General features: G+C 34.9%; 1 protein-coding gene across 1 annotated transcript in view; it reads left to right on the top strand.

Moving 5' to 3' along the window:
• The window catches only part of AP3B1 (adaptor related protein complex 3 subunit beta 1), a 220,652-nt gene that overhangs the window by 107,092 nt on the left and 93,518 nt on the right, over positions 1-20,042 (top strand). Inside the window, exons 14-15 of the mRNA XM_074360087.1 lie at positions 5,003-5,112; positions 14,201-14,377. Coding sequence (XP_074216188.1) covers positions 5,003-5,112; positions 14,201-14,377 — 287 coding nt within the window. The remainder of the gene's footprint in view (positions 1-5,002; positions 5,113-14,200; positions 14,378-20,042) is intronic.

The following is a 20,042-nucleotide window of genomic DNA, read 5'->3' as shown; positions in this document are numbered from 1 at the left end:
TATATTTTATGTGAAAAATAACTTTTTCCTACAACGGTTCTATTATCCCTAATTGTCTTTTCCCGCATGCATATCTCTTTAGAAAGCTGTTAGCATTGTTGTAAGTACTTCCAAATGAAAAACAGTTGTAAGAAAATTTATCCGAAAATGAATGATCTTTATTGTGAGCATAAAATGATCAACTTTCACCTGTAAACTCGAAATATTATGATGGATAGAACATTTTTCTCCATGCAGTATTGTAATTCCAAATAAGTGGCAACAAAAATTATCATGGAAATAGGTTTTTTAAAAAATTTGACTGTAGAAGATAACTACAGAAGACAGGATGCTAAATGCCGTCCATTTTATCTATTTCTGCTTTTAACGGTAACGTTCTTTTTGTCTCTGTTTCTGTGTCACACTTTAATCACACTTTAAAATGTGAGTTTAAAAATATGTTTTCATCTTCCTGTATCTTTAGTAATAACCAAAGAAGACACACTCCAATTTGGTTGCATACAAAAAGCACCACAAATCAAAACACTGATTATCTCTTTCAAATATGAAATATATTCAAGGTTTCTCAGTTTTATATTTTGACCCCTTTTTCTCATGTGAAATTTTCAAGCTAGATTTTAAAGCAGTTGTTTCTACCTCAGCTTTGTAACACATTAGTTTCTAAAAAAATATTTTTTATTGACTTAGGTTTAAAAGATGAATATTCTGTACCCTTGTAGTACTTCTAAGGGAAGAATAGATCATTTTATAATTGGACAACAGGAGGCTAACATAACTTATAATCACTCTTCAAGGTAGAAGGATTTACTAATTTAAATACTGATACTTTACTACTTAGGCTTTTGTTTTTGGTAAATCAAAACTGTTTATAGACATGAATTTTTTTTACTGCTTTGAATATTAAGAAACTTAAATTGTTACTTTTCAGTTTCTGGTTGCATAATCATCATTAGCCTGATTCTATAACTCTTTATCGTATTGCTACACTTCTGTAGTTTGGAAATCTGGCTCAGTAAAAGTGAGCAATAAAACAAATAAGGAGAATGTTTATATTAAATCAGTAACATTAAAGAAGCTAGTGATATTTTTAACTTATAATGACCAATCGTGACAACCAAGCCCCTTTCTCTTCCTATTAAAAATTTTGCTTTTAGGAATAAATATTGTGAATAAGGCCTCTGTTTCTTTAAAATCTGTAAGATCTTTTGAGGCCCTAAGGATCTGTGACTCTGATTTTGTATTACTATGAATACCCCATCATCTCGTCCGATCATATATCTTAAAACCTCAGGGACAACAATGAGACTTCATTGTTTTTACATATATTTAATATATTCTTCTTGGACCTGTAGGGTTTTTTATTGTTTATTATTGTTGATTTCTTCCTTCTTGGCATGGATAGGACTTCTTGCCCTAAAATAATCCAGTTATCATTATGAAAGATTCACTGATAACCAGATTTCTTAAGCACCTTTAGGAGAAAGCTGCATTTCAAATGACTTAGGATAATTTAATTCCCTAGGTAATATATTAGCAAAATTTGCTTGTCTTAATAACCTTCTTAACATCTACTGTAAATTAAAAGGATTAGAACAGAGGACTATTTTTTGTTTTGTTTAGTTTTATATAATCTAGTAAGCATTTGTTGAAGACTTGAATCAGTTGAGGTATTTAGTAATTGTTGAATAGATGAATAAGAAATTCATTCAGCCTATAAATGTTTCTGCCTTTAGAGAGCTCGTAATCTAATGGAGGGAGACAGTAATATAAAACAAGTGTCCTGTAGTCTTTCTGTATTGACCAGTTACTCTGTTGCCGGCTATCTGCTTACAGGCAGAACTAGACTACCTATGTTTGAATGTTAATGTTACCTTGAATAAATTACCCAATCTCCCTGGGCTTCAGATTCCTCATTTGTAAAATGGATATAAGAGTTGACTGTACTAATCTTGAGGACCTTAAATAAAATAAACCAGTCACAGAAAGACAAACACTGAATGATTCTACTTGTATGAGGTATTAAAATAGTCAAATTCATAGAATCCAAGAGTGGAAAGGTACTTGCCAGGGGCTGGGGGTTCGGGGGAAGGGAAGTGGGGAGCTACTGATCAGCAGGCATCAAGTTTCAGTTAAGCAACATGGATAAGCTCTAGAGATCTGCTGTATGTACAACATTGTACCTGTGGTCAACACTGATGTGATGTACACTTAAAATTTTGTTAAGAGGGTAAATCTAATGTTAAATGTTCTTACCAAAACAAAACAAAAAGTTTTTAAAATAGTAGGCTGTAATTCTTAGACTGGGCCTGTTAAGTTCTGTTGAAGACAAGGAGAAAGCTGGGAAAGGTCCAGAACATAAGATCATTTTGTGCTTGTAGTGGAGTCCCACCACAGTGCTGAGGTCTTTGAAAACCACAAGGTAGTGTAAGGGAAAAGCAGGGTGGAATTACCTGAAGGGAATGAGAAGGCACCTGGGTTAGGCAGAATCCCCACCACATCCCACCCCTGCAAGATGTCCAGGTCCCGATGCCTGGAACCTGTGAATATGTTACCTAATGTGGCAAAAAGAACTTTATAGATGTGATTAAGATTCTTGAGATGGGAAGATTGTTCAGATGGGCTCAGTGTAATCAAGAAAGTCAGATGTCAGAAGCAGAGGTTAGAGTGATGCCATTGCTGGAAGGGGACCTTGAGCCAAGGTATGTGGGCAGCCTCTAGAATTTGGAAAAGGCAAAGAATGGATTTTCCTCCAGAGCCTCCATAGAGAACTTAGTCCTGCTGATACCTTGATTTTAGCTCCATAAAACTTGTGTTAACTTCTGGCTCCAGAACTGTAAGCTGCTAAATTTGTGCTAATCTGTAACAACAATAGGAAACTAAGGTAGCACCAAAGGATAAACAGTGCCAAACTTATTTCACCTATAGCCAACACTGCCTCCACATGTGCATAATTAAAAGTATACAACTTTAAAATTTTCACTTAGGCTAGTTTTGCAATAATACATTTTAAAAATATAAATTTTTATACTGTGGCTTCTTTAAAACCACACTTAGACCATACTTTACCTTACATGGTAATTGCTTACATAACCACATAATGTTTCCTAGTAGAGTGCAAATTTGATGAGGGCAGAGTCTCATTCTGATTTATCTTTGTTTTCCTCATGGCTCCAAGAGGTGGTCTTTATAAAAGTAATACCTGCCCATAGTAACATAGAACATTAGAGGTAAAATAGTATATATTCTGGTTCTGAGTTTGAATTTTGGACAAAGTCATATATTCCAGTTCATCTCTCTTTCTTCATCTTTAAAATGATGATAATGAGGTACCTACCATATGGTATTGTAAGAAGAAAAAGAAATATGATACCATTTTATAAACTAAAACATTATGCAGTATTAATTTATCATTCCCATGGAGAAAGGGGGGGTGTGTGTGTGTACATATATCTAGTTTGAAATATGTATGTTTAATGATGATTAATAAAAATTTTGCTTGTATTCTTCAAGGGAGCTAGATAAGAAAATACTTTTCAGAGGAAAAGAGAAACAGAACACAAATCATGGTATATTTCTAGTATAATATTAAAATAAACCTGTATAGTGTATGCCCAGGGAATCTCTAATATTCATGAATCCCAGTTTATAAAAAAAAAAAAACCATAATAAGTAAAGGCAGTTTTGTTGTATTTCTTTGACATCAGTAGCATTAGTAATCGTTTATATAAGATTTATTCCAAAGGTCAGGTGCTCTGGCTAGTTTATTAAATTTCTCTACTGGTGCCACCAAAAACGTAATTCTGGACCAGTGATTAGCCACTTCAGTGTGATCTCAATCTCAGAATCCCAATTTGAGGATCTGCTTTCTCGAGCCACTCTTAGTACCAATTACTGTTTTAGTTAAGGCCCTGGCAAGAAACAGATGATACACTTAAAAGGGATGACTTAAGAGAATTTAATGAAGGAACTATTTATAAAACGTGAGCTTGTAAAATGAGTATAACCCAATAAAAAAAAGTTTATATATAAAAAAAAAAATTTAAAAGAAAAAAAACAATGAGCAGAGTTAAGGGACTCCAACAAGGTATGATGTTACACCCTGGGACTAGCAGGCCAGCAACCGTGAGAAGCCCTTACCATCTCTAGAATTGAAGGGAAGGGGTTTGAGGAGTGGAGGCAGTTACCAGACCCTGCAGGAGACCCGTAGGAGCTGAAACCTTCGTTAGAGACATGTGAGCATTGCCAGGGAGGCCTGGCAGGAGAGGGATTCAGGATAATAAATATTCATTCCTGCCCCCAGATCTCCTGCTGGTTCTTCCTATTGGTTAAATATAGCTGGAAGTTAGGGGCAAAGGAGTCTGGTTGATGCTGTCCACAGAGGTCAGCCTCTAAGGGCACATAGTTGGACCAAGAAAGACAGAGAGTGGATTCATGCATCAAAATGGAGATAGTTTAGCTCACAGGCCCTCTCTTTCTGGCTCTGAAGTCCATGCTATTTCTATAGTAACATCTTTCCTGCTACTAATAATTCTTACTACTCACTTTTCTGGACATGTCACTTCAGGAATTTTTTTTTAAGTTTGCTATTTTCTTTAGAATTGAAAAAAATGTTAATTAGATTGTAGGTGTTTGATTTACCACTATATAATTGGTAGGAATCAAAGAGCTATTTGAGAGCTGTGGTTAAAAGCCAAAGATACTTGAACATTATGGTGATTACATAGTCTTACCTCACTTTGCTTTTCTGAATTAAAGAAGCTGAGATTCGAAAGGAATATCAGAAGCTAGGGGACACAACAGGAAGTTAGAAATTAAAGTATAGGCTTCTAGTTCAGATGAATGTTCACCCAAAAAACTTAGAAGTACACTCATGGTTATAGTTTTCACCCTAGTCATTTAAGACATATAGAATGTTTTGCTAATTTAAATTTACATTTTACCAAAAATAATGCATTTGAATTGCATTACACACATTTAATGAATAATCTGATTTTTTTTCCAGAAATAGTTGTTGCTGAAAGTGTGGTTGTTATTAAGAAATTACTGCAGATGCAACCCGTACAACATGCTGAAATTATTAAACATATGGCCAAACTCTTGGACAATATCACTGTGAGTACCAATTAAGAGATCTTTGCTTTGAGTACCAATTCAACTGAATTCTATTCAGTAAATTATAGTTTTGTTAAAATAAATGGACATACTAGAGTATAAGGTGAAGAGAGCTGAACATCTAGATTCAAATCCTTGTTCTAAGATTCTGCACTGTTGTGGAAGGGAATCACAAAACTGGAAAGAGGGAAGGATAGGATAAATATTGCAGTATTGCATTGGAATTGGAAATACCAGTGTGAACTTCATGGGTTTTTGGATAGATATCTAGATGTGTTTGAGTGTATATGTGCTTGTATGTGTATGTCTACGCACATTTGTAGGTACACATGTGCATGCATAGATGAGTGTACAAACATCTCTTTCCCAGTGTCTGCTCTGTCACTTACCAGCTCCATGTCCTTACATTAAAATCTCTGTACTTCACTTTTCCCATCTGTAAAATGGTGAGAGTGGAAGAACCTGTGTCATTGTAGGTATTGCCTTAGTGAACGTATGTAGAGCTCCAAGAACACTGCCTGGCACATAGCACTGTGTGTTAGCTGTTACTGTTATTTGCATCCTATTTCATTTTCTTCTTCCCTTTAGAACTAAAATTTTTGGAAGAATTACCTGAAAGCAATTTTATTTCCTTACCTTCAACTTTTCAACCCATCACAGTCTGATTTTGGCTCTCCACCACTCCACCAATTTGCTTTTCCAAGGTCACTATCTGCTTTTCATTAAATCCAGTGGATTATTTGCTGTCCACATCTTTCTTGATCCTTCATTAGCATTTGATTTTGCTGACCACCTCTTCCCTTTTGAAACATTCTCTCTCCTTGGCTTCTGTCTGATTTTTCTTCAAACCCTTCTCCATTGTGTTTGTCCTTTACTCTGCAGTCCTTGGAATGTTGGTTTGACAGCTAATGTTCTATAACTAGAGGAGTTGTAGTTTAAGGGAGTCAGTATATTACAATCAGCCCTTATATTTGCAGGTTTTGCATCCATGGATTCAGCCAACTACTGATGGAAGTTTCCGTCTGAGATTGGTTGAATCTGTGTAGCAAAAACTGGGAATATGGTGGGCTGACTGTCTATTTATTGAAAAATAAATTTGTGTGTAAGTGGACCCATGCAGCTCAAACCTGTGTTGTGCAAGGGTCAGCTGTATTTCCTTGTTTGAAGATGAAGTAATCTATACTGAGTCTGTTCAGAGGGATCTTACTTGTGTAGTTAAAAGTAATAGATGGCTAGGTTTGGAGCCTACCAGTCAGGACCCATTTTTAATCTCCCTGGTGGCAAAGTTTTCTTTCCTTCAGTGTGTTATTAAAGCTTGCAGAGCAGTTACACATTTATCTTAAGGCTAAGAATAACACTCTCAGGGTTCACTTAGCATCTTATCTTCCACCACATCCTCACCAGAGAGTTCTTTGTCTTCATATCTACTCTTACTGTTGATTAATAATCAAAGTCAGGACTTCTTATAAAGATTGTATATGAGAGGTTAAGAGAGTGGATATGAAAACCAGATGACTTGGGTTCAAATTTAGTCTCTACCTTTTACTAGCTTTGTGAACTTAAGCAAGCTACTTGACTCTCTGCTCCAGTTTTCTCCTCTGTAACAATAGGATAGATGTATTGTGAGGAATAAATGAGTCAACATATATGAAACACTTAGAACAGTGCTTAGTGTGAGCTGTTATTATGATCATGGCTATAGTTAAAGTTTTTGAGGAAGACAAACTTGATAAGATTTAAATTTAGTAAGCATTCTTCTGGCTCCTTTTATATTGTGCTTATTTGTTTAACATAACTCCTATAGTGCTAATTATATGTCAGGCAGTATTCTAAGCAACTTAAAAATATAAATCATTAATTTTAATAATAACTCTGAAAGGTAGGTTCTGTTGGTATTCTGATTTTCTCATAAGAGAAAACTGAGGCACAGATAACTTGCCTAAGGTCACGTTGCCAGTAAGTTTGCTTTCTTAGCCAATACATCATACTATATCTGTCTTCCATTTCTAGTCTGTTTCTCTTTTGTGTTCAATTCATTTGCCTTCTCACCGACCTGGTCAGGATTTTATTGTTGTTTCCTTTTGATTCCCCAAAATTATTGACAAATTTGGCATTAGGTTGGTCCATATTTGCACATATGTAGAACAGATGTTTGATATTATTGTCAGTGATCTGTTGATAGGAGATGAGAGGGTAAACCTTCTCAAGTCTCCTGAGATAGACATCCAGGATCCCTTTGTATCAAGCATCAAATTTCAGTCGTAGTTTTAGTCATTGTAACAATCACAAATACTCGTACCCCTGTTTAGACACCTTCTAGAGAAGGGTTACATCTTCTACTGTGAACCATTTTTATTGTAAGCAAGAACTAATGACCCAAAGCAGGGCACTCTAGATAGGGGAAGACAAGAATAGAGATGCATACATGAGTGTATGTAAAAGTTTATACACATAATTAAGTGTATAAAGATAGACTAGGAATGTCTAACAGAAGTGCTAAATGCAAAAGAAGGGGCATGATATAATGGGAATTCTAATAACCTAAAACTGAAAACATTGAAGAATCTTAGAAAACATAGGGGTAGGAAGGGATGGGGGCAGAATAAAAGTGTTTTGAAGGTCTCATGGGAGGAAGGCAGTGGAGGGAGGTGAAATTATTTTAGTATTCTCACCTTGTGTTTAAAAAGTAGTAAGGAGAAAATAGATTATCTCGGGGTGAAAATAGTGGGTTTGGGTGGGGGAAATAGTTAATATCTTGTTTATAAGGAATGGTGGAGAAATATGTGTCTAGTTATGCGAAAAAAAGAGGAGTTCTGTGTTCCCAATCATCTTGTGCAGAATTTAGTTAAAACTTGTGCTCTTAAAGTTGTTCTGGTCTTGTTAAAAAGGAAGAGGCAAAGACAAGGGAGCGGTAGGGCTTCCAGGTGAATGTAGCTGCTTATACACGAAACCTATGGCAGTGTATGAGACTCATATCAAGCAAACCTCAGACTTTCTTGGAAGAATTTGTTGTGTTTGACTATGTCCCTGTGTGAGGCTTCGGAAAATTTTTGATTGCATCTACTTTCTAACAGTTGTTGGAATATTAGCCAAGTAAATGCTTTTTTACAGACCTATATAGCAAAGCCTGTTTTTTTTTGTTTGTTTGTTCATTTTGTTTTTTATGCTTTTGTCAGACAGAAGATAACCATTAGTGGAACACAAAAGTATGGTGGGAATTCTAAATCCACTAAGGGAAAAAAAGAAAACAGAAATGTAAAGTAAATAAATAATTTTAAAAATTAAAATGGAAGAGTTACAATCAAGAAGTAAAATGGAAGAGTAAAAGTCAAATATATCCTACTCTGAATGTGAATGGACTGAATTCTCTCATTAGAAGACAGACTTTCAAACTGGAATGAAAACCAAAAGCTAGATAGATGCCATTTATAATTAAAACACCATCATCAAAATGATAAAAGTTGAAAATAAATAAGTAAGGTAAGAAATATTAAGTGAATATGAACAAGAATGTAAGATTTTAAATTAATTAAAAGCATTTAACAGGATAAAATAAAATATTATAAAATGAAAAAAGAGGCCAATTTACTAAAAAACTAAGAAGCATAAACCAAATGCACAAAAAATATGGCAACCAAATAAATATGTAAGGAAAAAATCTATTGGAAATGCAAGGAGAAGCTGATAAAATACAGTTTTGGTAGGTGACTTTAATATGCTTTTCTCATAGTAGATATACCTGGGAGATTTGAAGTAAGATTTAGATGTAAGGACATAGAAAAACTAAATAATAGAATACTTTATTTAGTAAATATAGCTAAAATTTCATATCTCTTGAAATAGATAATACCCACTTTTATGGATATATCCATAGAACATTTACAAGAAATCATGTATTTGGATGTAAAGTAAACTTAAAGCTTTTATGTTTTTTAACCTTAGGCAATAACATAAGAATTAACTAATACAAAAAGCTTTCAGACAAGTTATGAAGTAAGAAATATACTTTTAGATCAGAAAAATTTTAAAGAAAAAAATGAAAACTTCAAAAAAAAAACAGAAAAAGAAAACATTTTATTTCAAAATGTGTGGCACATGACTAAAGCTGTAACTGCCACCCTTTTTAAAGTAAAGAGACCAAAAATAAAAGAATTTGGTGTTTGTCCTAAGATATTTGAATGAAACAAAGTGTAAAAACCTGAGAGGTATCAAAGTTGATTTGTAAAATAGAATACCAAAAAAAGATAGTTGAAATTGATAAATACATCTTAAATCTGGTCCTATGGAAAGATAATAAAATAGAAAACCCCTCCTGATTCTGATAAGGTGGAGAGAAAGCAAAAGTCGACAAATTGGGACTGTGATATAGGAGAGATTAAAATAATTACAAGACAGTGATATGCAATTCTACAGAAAAATTTGAAGTTTTGGAGAATGAAAAGGTGATAAAGAATTGTTGCTATTTACACATCGCAGGAACCTGCAGTGCTTGAAGTGGGACAAGGAAGAAAAAAGCAAGACAGATGGTGATGCAGAACCCTAAAAATGGTCAGGGGTGGAGGCACAAGTTATTGCAGAAGAATGAGGTGAGGGAGGTAGCTGACAGTAGCTTCAAAATCAGGAAAGGGGAGTTACTGAGTCCCCAGAATCTCTGCTCCAGTCAAGAGACCTGTTCACATAAGAACAACAGCCAAGTAGAAAAGAAATCAGGGCTTTATTAAAATGCCCAGGAACCTGATGACACTCAAATGGGAGCAAGTGATTCTAAAATTGAGCCTGAGAGCTTTAAATGAGACCTCTTTCTTCCTGAATCTCTGCCTATTTCACCTAAATCCTGGACCCCTGGATTTTAGAAAGAGCCTGTCTTACCAGTGTCAGAGGACAAGAGGACACGATTGAGCACGTTTTCCCACAGTGCCTAAGCCACTTTCTCTGGACAGAATCCTGGGCTCATGGACCCTCTCGGGTGAGAGGAACAGAACTGACAGCCAGACCTCCTCCCACCCTGGCCACCTTACTTATCCATAAAACCACAGGTGAAAGGAAGTGGAAAATGCCCCCACGTGCATGAGTGTGGGAACAGGCAAGAGGAAGGTCTGGAACAACCCTGGAAAAAAGGGGCTGGCTCTGAAGAAGCTGCAGGAGGCCTGAAGTGTGCCATTGCACAGTGTGGCGGAAGAACAGGGACAAAGGAGAAAGCTTTCATTTGATGAATGAGTAAACAAGACCCAGTGAGGTGAAGTTGTTTGTCTCCAAGATACGCATGATCAGTCTGGGACCAGAACCAGTCTCCTTGCCCTGCTGGCCAGTGTTCTCCCTAGTATATAGCACACTCATTGTCTCTGCCCAGTGGCCATGGTGAACTCTGACAAGCTATGAGATGTTGGGCAAGTTTCTTAATTCCTTTGTGCCCCAGTTTCCTCATATATCAAGTGGGGATAATGGTAGAGCCTACTTCGTAGGGCTTTTGTGATAATTGACTGAGAAAACAGGTAAAGTACTTAAAAAAGAGTGCCAGTAAAATATGGTAAAAGCTCAATAGATGTTTGCTATGTCGTTTTTTTTAAGAAGAGAACATAGATGTTATCATATTCAAGACTGATTCCATTTGTTATTTAGTAAATGGTATAGTTGAAAATCTGAAAACTAATATTTAAATTAATTCTATTTAAACATTTTATTTATACTGAATAATTTACGTGATGGTACAGTCACCTTACATGTTCTGTTAATATTTTAACCTTTGAAGTAGCCTTCATTTGTAGTAAATACTGCTTTTGAAACAAAGCTCTTTCAGAATAAAATGCAGACTACCCAAGGGTTGTTATAACAAGGTTTCACATGTTTAATGGGACAGGTGAGGATTTCGTACCCTAAAAGGACAGTTGAAAGATTTATTTTGTAAAGACTCCTGAGCAAGCCTGAAGTAATGCTTTATGTACTCCTTGCTCAGGTGCCTCACTTAATGCCAGCCATTTCACAAGTTAACTACACTTGCCCTGCCACCCCCACTTAATTCACACTTAAGTGTTTTAATGCTTATCGAGTCCAGATACGGAATATTGGATCTGACTTGCTATTTGTATGCAGTTTGCTTAGGTGTCTACTGATTTTGGCTTTGACATTTAAATAAATAAAATTGATGTTTTTACAGGATTTATTTTACACTGTTGCGTCGTGCAGTGAGCTGGTATTGTAACACAATAGCTTTTAAATTGAACTGCTCACAGTGTGATCTGTAACATCTTTCTAGATGTCTTTCTATAACTGCTGTGGTCAGCTAGGAAACATTACTCGTTTTTGCAAGCAAGTTAATGGGTTAAAATGGCGGTGGAAACTGCCTTCTGGTAGAAGGTTTAAAAAGTGCACTTAACCACTTGCTCAGGGCATTTAGAATAAAGAATCAGGCAAAGTCATTTACAATCCAGTTTGTCTTTGAAAATATTGAAAAGCGAGGTTCATAATGAAAGTATTATATCATGTGCGTACATGTGTGTTATTAGTTTGGCTTTAGTTCAGTATTCCTATTTATTCTGTGGTTGAAGAGACTGTGGAGAACAAAAAGCGACTAATTTTCTTAACTTGCTCTTTTTTCAGTTGCTTCAGATCTTTGAAAATAGTGGCCATGGATTCATAGTATCAGTCGTGTGCAAATAAAAGTCCTATAACTTAATTGGGACAGAAAGGGAGGGCTGGAACCTGAAAATCTTATGATTCTAATTCCAGCCAAAGGCACAAAAACATTTGGATTTGTCAGTTTTCTAAGCTTTTTAATGCCATCACTGAAAGATTGGTATTAATATATTATATAAATACTATTTCTTTCTGTGGAGAAGTTTTCTAAGTTTTCTATATGTCTACTAGAAATTTGATTACCTTAGTTCTAGAACCTCTGAATATTACCCTGGCCCCCAACACCACCACCCTACCAACCACCACCCTGAGATTTTCACTTTGAGCATTAGAACTTACTGATTTTTAATTTTTTAAAGAGATATATTCTAAATGTATGCATTATGAATGTTCAGAGTATTTAAATATTATTTTAATCTTAGTATATTAATGAATAGGAATATAAACAATCTCTTAGTCCTTTTGGGGATTGTCTTTTTAATTGCCAAAAAAAATTAAAAAGTATGTAACCAGAGGAAAATTACTTGAAGTGGGGTAATAGATTGTGATATGTCATAGAATTCTAATTTTTATACTAGCAATATATAATAAAATACTGAAGAAAAATAAATCTAGCATAACTGAAATCTGAGGTTGCCCATATATTCTTATTTAGAGGTACCTTTCATTATGGCAGGCAACTTCAGTTGCTTCATACTGGAAAATTTAATGTACCACTCAATTACTATTCTTTAGCCCAATTTAAAATAATAGATTGGGAGTAAGGTCTTAATGCAGTGTAACCTTTGGAACATTAGAAATAGCCTCTTTCTATTCAGAAATCAGTACACATTAAGGGTATCCAGTTTTACCATACTGTGTGAATAGATCTGTAACAGCATTTAGTATTTCACTATTACTTGTACTTAGTACTTACACTTATTACATAAGTGTACTGATTTCTTCCCTCTTACTAAACTTGTTCTAATATTAAAGATGATGCTGTTACGATATTTGAAAATGTATACTTGATTTTAAAGTTTTCTAATGACCTCATTCTGATTCTGGCGAAAGACCCAACTTAGTGGTGTCTTAGTAGTTTTACATTATTTCATGAAATGGGTGTTTGAAGGAATTTGAGGTGGTAGATACTGTGATAAAATTCTAGCTGTGCAAAGGTCCTTCTTGCTCCTTTAACAGTGACACTGTGTACAGCTGTGAAACTATGATGAAAACATTAGGACTTTATTTGAGACACTGGAGAGGACTTCAGGAAGAGTCTTCTCTCTTGTTAGATGCTGCCTCCTCTTGATGATAGCTGTGGGCTTTTTCATCTATTATAGAAAGCACATTTTCTGTAATAGGTGAAAATGTTCACAGAAACTAATTTACATACTCTTTCAAATTCCTTTTGGAATAGAGGAGGATACAAATAAACAAATAGTAATAGAACTAATTTGCATATTCTGAATAAAATGTTGGTCTTAATGGTGCTGGTGGAAGATTTCCAATTTGTAGCAGAACATTTATGTTTAAGAAACAAATTAAAATTGACAATTTATAATTAAACTGACTATACTTCAAAAAATATATAAAAAAGAAACAAACCATATGGAAATGTACTTTATTAAAAGTATATATATAAATGGTAAAATGCAATATTGGACAAATTTATTTTTTCCCTGTTTTCTTTTGTTGATAACCAAATAATAGATGAGCATTCATGATTTTATAAGCAAGCCTTGGTGATTTTGTCAGTTTTATTTATTTCAGTGCTTTAGATACAGATACATAGAGGACAATAACAGTTTTGGTTTGGAAACATTGTCTTTAATGGGTGTATTCTTTTTTCTGTATTACCCGTGGATTCTCAAAACGTGGTTTGCAGACCACCTGTCTCAAGAATCATCTGTGATGCTTCATAAAGCATGGATTCCTAGGCCCCATCCGAGAGTTACTGTCTTGGAACTGATACCAAAACCCTACAGTTTTAGTCAGAACCTTAGATAATTTTTACGGGCATTGAGTTTTGTGAAGCAATGCCTGAGAGCAGAGGTTGACAGACTTCTGTAAATTACTGGATAAGTAAATATTTTCAGCCTTATGGTCTTTGTTGCAACTGCTCTTCTGCTCATATGGCACAGAAGCAGCAACAATGGTGAACAGTTGGCATAGCCAGCCAGATTTGGCCCAAGAATTTGCAGATCTCTGATAGCATCAAGATTCTAGACCAATGATTTTTCCTTTATGAATCTTTTCTAAGCATTATCTCTGAAATCAGTTTTAATGAGATTTTCTGGTAACTGAAGAAAATTCGTAAATAAAAGAGCACTTCCTGGATATACATTAAATGAGTTAATAGATGCAAACAGCTTTATAGCATTTAAAGCCTTTTCTATGTTAATATTAAGAAGAGTATGATTATCTTATTTATAATACTTGTTTTTAATCGTATGTAATCTGCTTGTAATATTAGGTGCCTGTGGCTAGAGCAAGTATCCTTTGGCTGATTGGAGAAAACTGTGAACGGGTTCCTAAAATTGCCCCTGATGTTTTGAGGAAGATGGCGAAAAGCTTCACTAGTGAAGATGATTTGGTAAAACTGCAGATTTTAAATCTTGGAGCAAAATTGTATTTAACCAACTCCAAGCAGGTAAGAGATTAATCCTTAGTCTACCTATGTGAAATCTACTTTCCTCTTTGCTCTAATCAAGCAGCTAAGGTCTAGACATTCATACATTAGTCTGCCTGTTCAACAATTACTAGGTGCCTATTTCTTTAAGGTTCTACTTCAGATAGTGGTGTAAAGAGATGACATTTTGGTCTACTAGAGGATAAAAACATTTAAAAAAAAAGAAATAGTTTGTGGTCAGTGCTATAATAGAAATGTTACGATACAGTGGGACTCCAGAAGAGAAAGTTATTGAAGGTCAGAAATAGAAGGAGGAGAGAGGTCAGGGAAAGTTTCATAAACTAGACTCTTGACTAAGGGCTGTGAGGAGTGCTTTACTATACAGAAGAAGGAAAGAGGAGAGCAGGGGGTCTGAGTCATGGAACAGCTTGGTGCTTTCTGGAAAGCTAAAGCTCAATCTGGAAGGTAGGCAAGGCCAGGATTTGGAGTGGCAGGTGCTCACAACCTTGTCCTCCATGCGAAGGGGAAAGCATTAAACATTTTTCAGTAGTTGTATATAATTGACCAGATTTGCAGTTTAGAATATTCATTTTTTAAGTCAGATGACTTCAAGGAACTGTTGGTAAGAGGAATAGCCTCTGTGTATAAAATATATAGCACCATCTCTATGTGAAAAATAATATCTTTCTCATTCTTCTTCCTGTATTGAATAGCTGACCTCTACAGGTGGAGGACTTAATCTGATCAGTGAGTCAGGGAAAGGATTTTTGCTCATTTGCTGCTAGGCCTTTTAGTAGGCTTTATGCTTTGTGTCCTGTCTCTGTTTTTCTTTCTGGCTCTTACTTAGCCTCTCTGATTTTACCCCCTCTTTCCTTCTCTCTGACTCTGTTCTGGTGTCCCTCCTTCTCTAAAACTCTTTCTTCCTTGGTATCTCTTTGACACCCTTCACGTACACACCGCCCACCCCCATTGACCGCAGTCTAAAGCCTCTGCCATTCTCTCCTCTCCCTCTTTTTTTCGTGTTTGCCGTGTATCTGTCTATACGTGTCTCCCTCTCTTTCTGCCTTCCCATGGGCCACGCTCATTCTTCAGTAAGCTGATAACATGCCTCAGGTTGATTCCTCAGAGCCATTTCTGTGTGGTTTCAGATTGTCTTCATCCCTAATTGTGATATGAGTTATCTTACAGCTTTTGCTGATTGGTATACAAAATTTGTGAACAAATAATTGCAAGTATTTTGAGCATATTTCTATTATTTAGGTTTTATCTTTACATTTTAAGTCAGTCTTTGAAAGGAGTCAGTTAATCATTTCCGAGTGTTGTGTAGATTAATACATGCAATGAGTTACTTTAAGAAACTGAGCAAAAAAAAGAAATCTATGTTTGCTGTTGAGTTCCTTGTTTACTGATAAAAAACACTTTGTTAGCCTGACACTCTGTTTTCACTAAGTCCATGCAGTGTTGTCAAAGTTAACTTAACACCTAGAATATTATGATTGTTATGACTATCATAACAATGGTTTGGCTGCTTTAAATAAATCTAGCTTATGGATTATCATAAAAGAAAAAGAAAACAAAATTAGTATGTTAATCAAGACTGAAAGTGGTTTTGCAAAACTGAGTGAATGTTCTGTCCTTGGCCCTCTTCTTTGGAACTGTAAGTAACCAGTAATGGAAGATAGTGCTTTGTGTTCAGAAACTGTAGAATGGATTCCATGTCTTTTTATTAAGTGAATTTGAAGATAACATAGTTTGCACTCAGATTTTTTTTTCTTGAACTTTATTACTCACTGAAGTTTTGGAGCTCGGTTATTGAAGTGTTGTATATTTTAGTGATACTTCTAGATACTCAGTAGACTGCACCACCAGCTGATGAGAACATAGTGATATTTAGAAAATATAGCAAATTTTCGCATATACTTTTATACAACTCATTGCTTTTTTAAATATTGTATTTATTACTGTATTATTTAATTATTTTATTTTAGTGGGGGGTGGTAATTAGGTTTATTTATTTTTAGAGGAGGTACTGGGGATTGAACCCAGGTCCTCATGGGTGCTAAGTATGCGCTCTACCACTTGAGCTATACCCTCCCACTGCAACTCATTGTTTATAAATGATTAAATATAAAAATAGATGAATGAAGGTATTCTGTAGGGCTGTATTCTATTCTGCAGTTTCTCATTTCTCAAGAAAAGGATTTGAGAGAATTCATACATGAAAATTAGCATTAAAGAATGATTTTTAAGTACCATCAATTTGACAGTGTTTTTAAGTTGTATAATTCATAACTCATTGGATATGAGACAGAAACTGAAATGATTACTTTCACCTGCATATAAAAAGTTGTTTTCTATACATATTTATTTTAGCCATCTTTAAAACTGAACTAGGGAAACCAGGTTTAGCACATTATGTTCATTTGTATGCCCAAGGAATAATTGAATAATAAACTTTTTTAATATCTCAAAATCTTTTTACATAGTGTAAAAAAGAATTAAAAATTTAGTCAACAGTCTGCTTTTGGTATGGTTGAAAAAGCTCCTACCAGACAACTATAAACTCTGGAAAAATACAAAAAGTAAACAATTGCCTGGCATCTCAAAGAGTACGTAAAAGTAGGAAGAGTCTGAAGGAGAATTGACACGTGAAAGAAGAGAGTGGCACAAAGTGAATTTCCCCACTTGTGTGGCTTTTATCCTGATACATTTGGCACTATGCATAGAGGCTAAAACTCTGGAGGAAACCCAGAGTCCTTCTGGCCTGAGGAAGTAGAGGACAGACAGAGTTTAGGAAAACAATTTCCAAAGATGTTGGAAAGTTAAGGGGGGATTCTAGAAAGGAGAAAGCCAATGCGGAAGCCTCAGTATCTGCAAATAACTCTACTGAAGTCTCTGGCTTACCCCCAAACCACACATGTGTAGGATGGATTCAGAGCAGCACAGTTAAGAATAAAGAAACTGAACTGGAATTTGAACAGCACTAAAGAGATGAAGTCCGTAATTGCCTGCTGAAACAAACACAAACAAAAACCAGTATTCATTGTAGGATATAACAACATCTCTACAATATACATTTATAATGTCCAAGATAAATCCAAAATTACTCAACGTAAGAAGCACTAGAACAGGGAATTATTGTTTAAGTAGTACAGAATTTCACTTTGTGAAGCTGTAAAATTTTCTGGAGATTGATGGTGGTAATGGTTACGTAACACTGTGAATGTACTTAATGCCACTGAATTGTACACTTATAATTTTGTGATGACCTATTATAATATTTGAAGAAGGCTATTGTTTGAACAAATATTTACCAGTTTATTACTTGTCAGAGAATTTAGGTAAACATATGATACCCATATTTTGAGAAGTTTTTAAAATAGTGAATTCCTCAATATTTATATAGCATTCTCCCAAAGTTCATTTTTCCTATGTCACAGGGACTTATAGTTAATCCAAAGAGAAAGTAGTTGTTGTAAGTAGGGTCTGGATAGTACTGGCCATTAGTTGGTACCAAAAATAACTCCTTAAATCTAAGCAAGAAAATTAATATGAAATAAAAATTTAATAGTCATATTAAATATTTCTTTTATTTAGGGTACATTGTATTATTCTCTTTGCTTGTCTTATATAATTTGATAAGTAAAACCTACTTAAACATACTATTAAATGTTCCATCTGTTTTTGGATTGAGCCTTTGGGCACGTTAAAATGCCATGATTGTTTACGTGATCATGTCTATTTTCTTTGTGACCGTTGCCCAGGACAGATCTTATATATTGTCTGTTGTCTCATTGTTCCATCCAGTTTAGGATATAGCGCAAGTTCTTCCTTTTTAATGATAGAGTGTCATTAGTAATTGCATTAAAATAAGACAGAGTAAGTTTGTAGACTTCTACGTTGTATTTCGAACCTCTGCTGTGGTTTTGTCTAGTGGCCTTTAAGATACAAGTGCAGGGAACAGAGATTTCATTTTAAAATGTGAAACATTTAAATCAGAAAGACTTTCCGTCTTTCTTTTCCCAACTTTTTTGAGATGTACCATGACTAACCTCTCCCTTTCAGAGCAGCGTGTAGGATGTGTGCTGATAAAGTGAAGTGTGCCCTGACGAATGGTGTGAAAAGCTAAGTCCTTCGCTTTGCCAGCGGTGGTGACATAAGTGTTTAAGTGTTCTATCTGATGGTAACTTGATGTACCGGCAAGTTACGCCATGTCCTGTACAAAGCATGAAGCTCCCAGCTGTCAGTTAGTGGAGCCAGAGGAAAACATGGGAAGTTAGGGGTTGGTTGTAGGTGAAATATGTGCAGGAGATAAGAGACAGAACAACCTTGCTGTACATCATTAAAGAGAGTGGTCGGAGTGCTCTCACTACAGTAGTTTTGTCATTTATTGTGTACTGTAAATCTAAAACCTATTTATTTTATTATTTGGAAGTTCTTTTATTTTGTTAGAAATCCAGCAGCAATAAATTCTTTAAAATGGAAGTGTGTATTTAATGAAAAATGAAGTTCCAAATTTCTGTCTCATTACTTACCATGTGCAAAATGTTGTCAGCATTTACCGTCCACTATGACAATCATGGTGATATCACTGACCACACAACAACCAGAAAATAAGCAAATTTGCTAAAACAGGATCAGTGTCTATTTAAAAAGTTAGGAGTTATTTTAGGAAGATTGTGCCTCAAGATAACAATTAAATATATAGAGGTGCTGAATATGTTTACATACCTCTCTGTGAAACATAATCTCATGTAGATCAAATAGCTCTTTTTTAAAAATTAATTTTGTTCGTTTTTCATCCCAAGTTTTTTTGCACATATGAAAAATGAAGCAGTAACAGTTAATGTATTAGCTCCATTAGCGGAAAAAGGACCTAAATGATGCTAGTTTTCAAATAGAAAATCAATTAATTTCAATAATAGTTCAACCATTTTTACTCAAAGCTTTTATATGTTTATTCTGTCAGTGTAAATGAAATCAAAGTAAAGCTTTTGGAACTGTATTCTGTCAAAATCGCTGTAAATGCTATTGTAAATTTAAAAGTGCCAACATGGATGGTAAAATTACTCTTTTTCGCTGAGTGGATGTTGTCATGGTAATATCAGTGTTCTTATTAATTAAGAAAACTATGGAACAAATATTTTGGGGATTGATTGTGGTCCATGTAAACTCACTCTACTTGTTCTACCAATTTAAATAAAACTGTAATGGTCAAGTTTACTAATATTTGATATGTGTAGTTCAACAGAACTACAAGATTCTTGTGATGAAGCTCATATTGAAAAAGCGTACTTCAGCATGACAGCACACACTCTCATACGCTCTTTGCTACATGTGACCAGCGGGGTTTTAGAAATGTGATTTTGTGAAAAACTGCTTTGTAAATTAGCATGTGTTCCACATTGGCTTTTTTTGCTTGGGGTGGGTGAGTAGGGAACAGAGTAAATGAAACTTTTGAATATTTGTTAGATTTTGATTCAGAATCATTTGGAAATTTTTAAAGTGTTCACCAAATAGAGTGCCAAAAACCTTCAGCTTTTGAAAATATTAGCAAATAACAATTCTTGGAAACAGGTCTTGCAAACAGGAAGACATCTCTATAAAAGAAAGAGAAGAACTAAACAAACTAAGTGATAAGACCTAAAAAATTTATTTTAGAAGATGTGTCATTTGCAGTATCTCA

The sequence above is a fragment of the Camelus bactrianus genome, chromosome 3, assembly GCF_048773025.1.
Source record: "Camelus bactrianus isolate YW-2024 breed Bactrian camel chromosome 3, ASM4877302v1, whole genome shotgun sequence".
Lineage (NCBI taxonomy): Eukaryota > Metazoa > Chordata > Mammalia > Artiodactyla > Camelidae > Camelus > Camelus bactrianus.
Note: the sequence above shows the minus strand (reverse complement) of the source record. Positions and strands in the feature narration are given on the sequence as shown.